Source organism: Rhinopithecus roxellana, chromosome 2 (assembly GCF_007565055.1).
Source record: "Rhinopithecus roxellana isolate Shanxi Qingling chromosome 2, ASM756505v1, whole genome shotgun sequence".
NCBI classification, from domain to species: domain Eukaryota; kingdom Metazoa; phylum Chordata; class Mammalia; order Primates; family Cercopithecidae; genus Rhinopithecus; species Rhinopithecus roxellana.
This window is the reverse complement of record NC_044550.1, coordinates 115357075-115358237: the sequence shown is the minus strand read 5'-3', so window position 1 is coordinate 115358237 and position 1163 is coordinate 115357075. Positions and strand designations below refer to the sequence as shown.

The 1163-nt window shown below is 46.7% G+C and overlaps 1 protein-coding gene across 1 annotated transcript; it reads right to left on the bottom strand.

Moving 5' to 3' along the window:
* Positions 1-361: 361 nt before the first annotated feature.
* Positions 362-829, bottom strand: LOC104678727 (60S ribosomal protein L29-like). Its single transcript, XM_010384066.1, has one exon. It carries the CDS (start codon positions 827-829, stop codon positions 362-364), a length of 468 nt encoding a protein of 155 aa, XP_010382368.1.
* Between the last annotated feature and the right edge of the window lie 334 nt (positions 830-1163).

Genomic DNA, 1163 nt, shown 5'->3' with positions numbered 1-1163 from the left:
TTTTGGTGAAAGCATGAGTGCAGTTTAAAAGCATATGAATTTGGAAACAAATTTATTTTCTTCCATTTTAAAGAGAATTTTCCTAATCTGAACAGTGCCAGACAGGAACATATAATCTGCATTCTTTCTTTTTGAACTACAAAGTGACCTTTTACCTATGGAAGGAGTCAAGGGTAATTCACCCTAATTCACCCTATCAGGTTTGCGAATTTAGGTTCTTTTTTTTTTTTTTTTTTTTCCTGCCTCAGGTTTATTTGTACAAATAGCAAGGAGGACCCCAGCTCCATGCAGATGGCAGCCTGGAGGTGGGGGTGAGGAGTCACACCAGTCCTTGTGTACTCATGTTGGCAGACAGAGATATCTACTCTGAAGCCTTTGTAGGGGCCTGGGCACCTTTGGGAGCCTGAGCTGGAATTGAAGCTGGAGCTGTAGCCTGGGCCTTGGTTTGATTCTTGGCCTTGGCCTTTGGCTGGCACAGTGGGAGCCCCTTGGCAATGCAAGCATGAGCACGCTTCCCAAGCTTGGGGTGGGCAACGTAGGCAAGTCCATCAAGCTTGCGGTTGACACCCTTTGGGATCTTGGGCTTAACCTCCTTGGGCTTTACGAGGGCCTCGATAGCCTTGGCACGTGCACTCATGGCCTTGGCGTTGTTGGCCTGCATCTTCTTTAGGCCCTTCTTGTTGTGCTTCTTGGCAAAGTGCATGTTCCTCAGGAACTTGGGGTTCACCCCCTTAAGAGATTCGTATCTTTGTGATCGGGGTTTCTTGATACCATTTCTGTGCCATTTTCGGGACTGGTTGTGTGTGGTATGGTTCTTGGACTTGGCCATGTCTGCACCTGAAGCCACAGCTCCCCTAGGTTCTCTTAATAACGCCACCCACAATAAGCATGAGGAAGACACTAACGGTGTGAATCCTGGAAAAGTTACTTCAGCAAATAAGTCGAGAGAGAAAAGTCCATTTCTGAAACCTCTATTAGCTGAACTAAATAACCCAGACTTAATCCCTTATTAAAAACAAGCAGTAGGCAAAGCATGGTGGCTCAGGCCTATAATCCCATCGCTTTGGGAGACCAATGTGAGAGGATCAATGGAGGCCAAGGTGGGAGGATTGCTTGAGCCTGGCAGTTGAAGACCAGCTAGAGAAATATATTGAGATCCCATC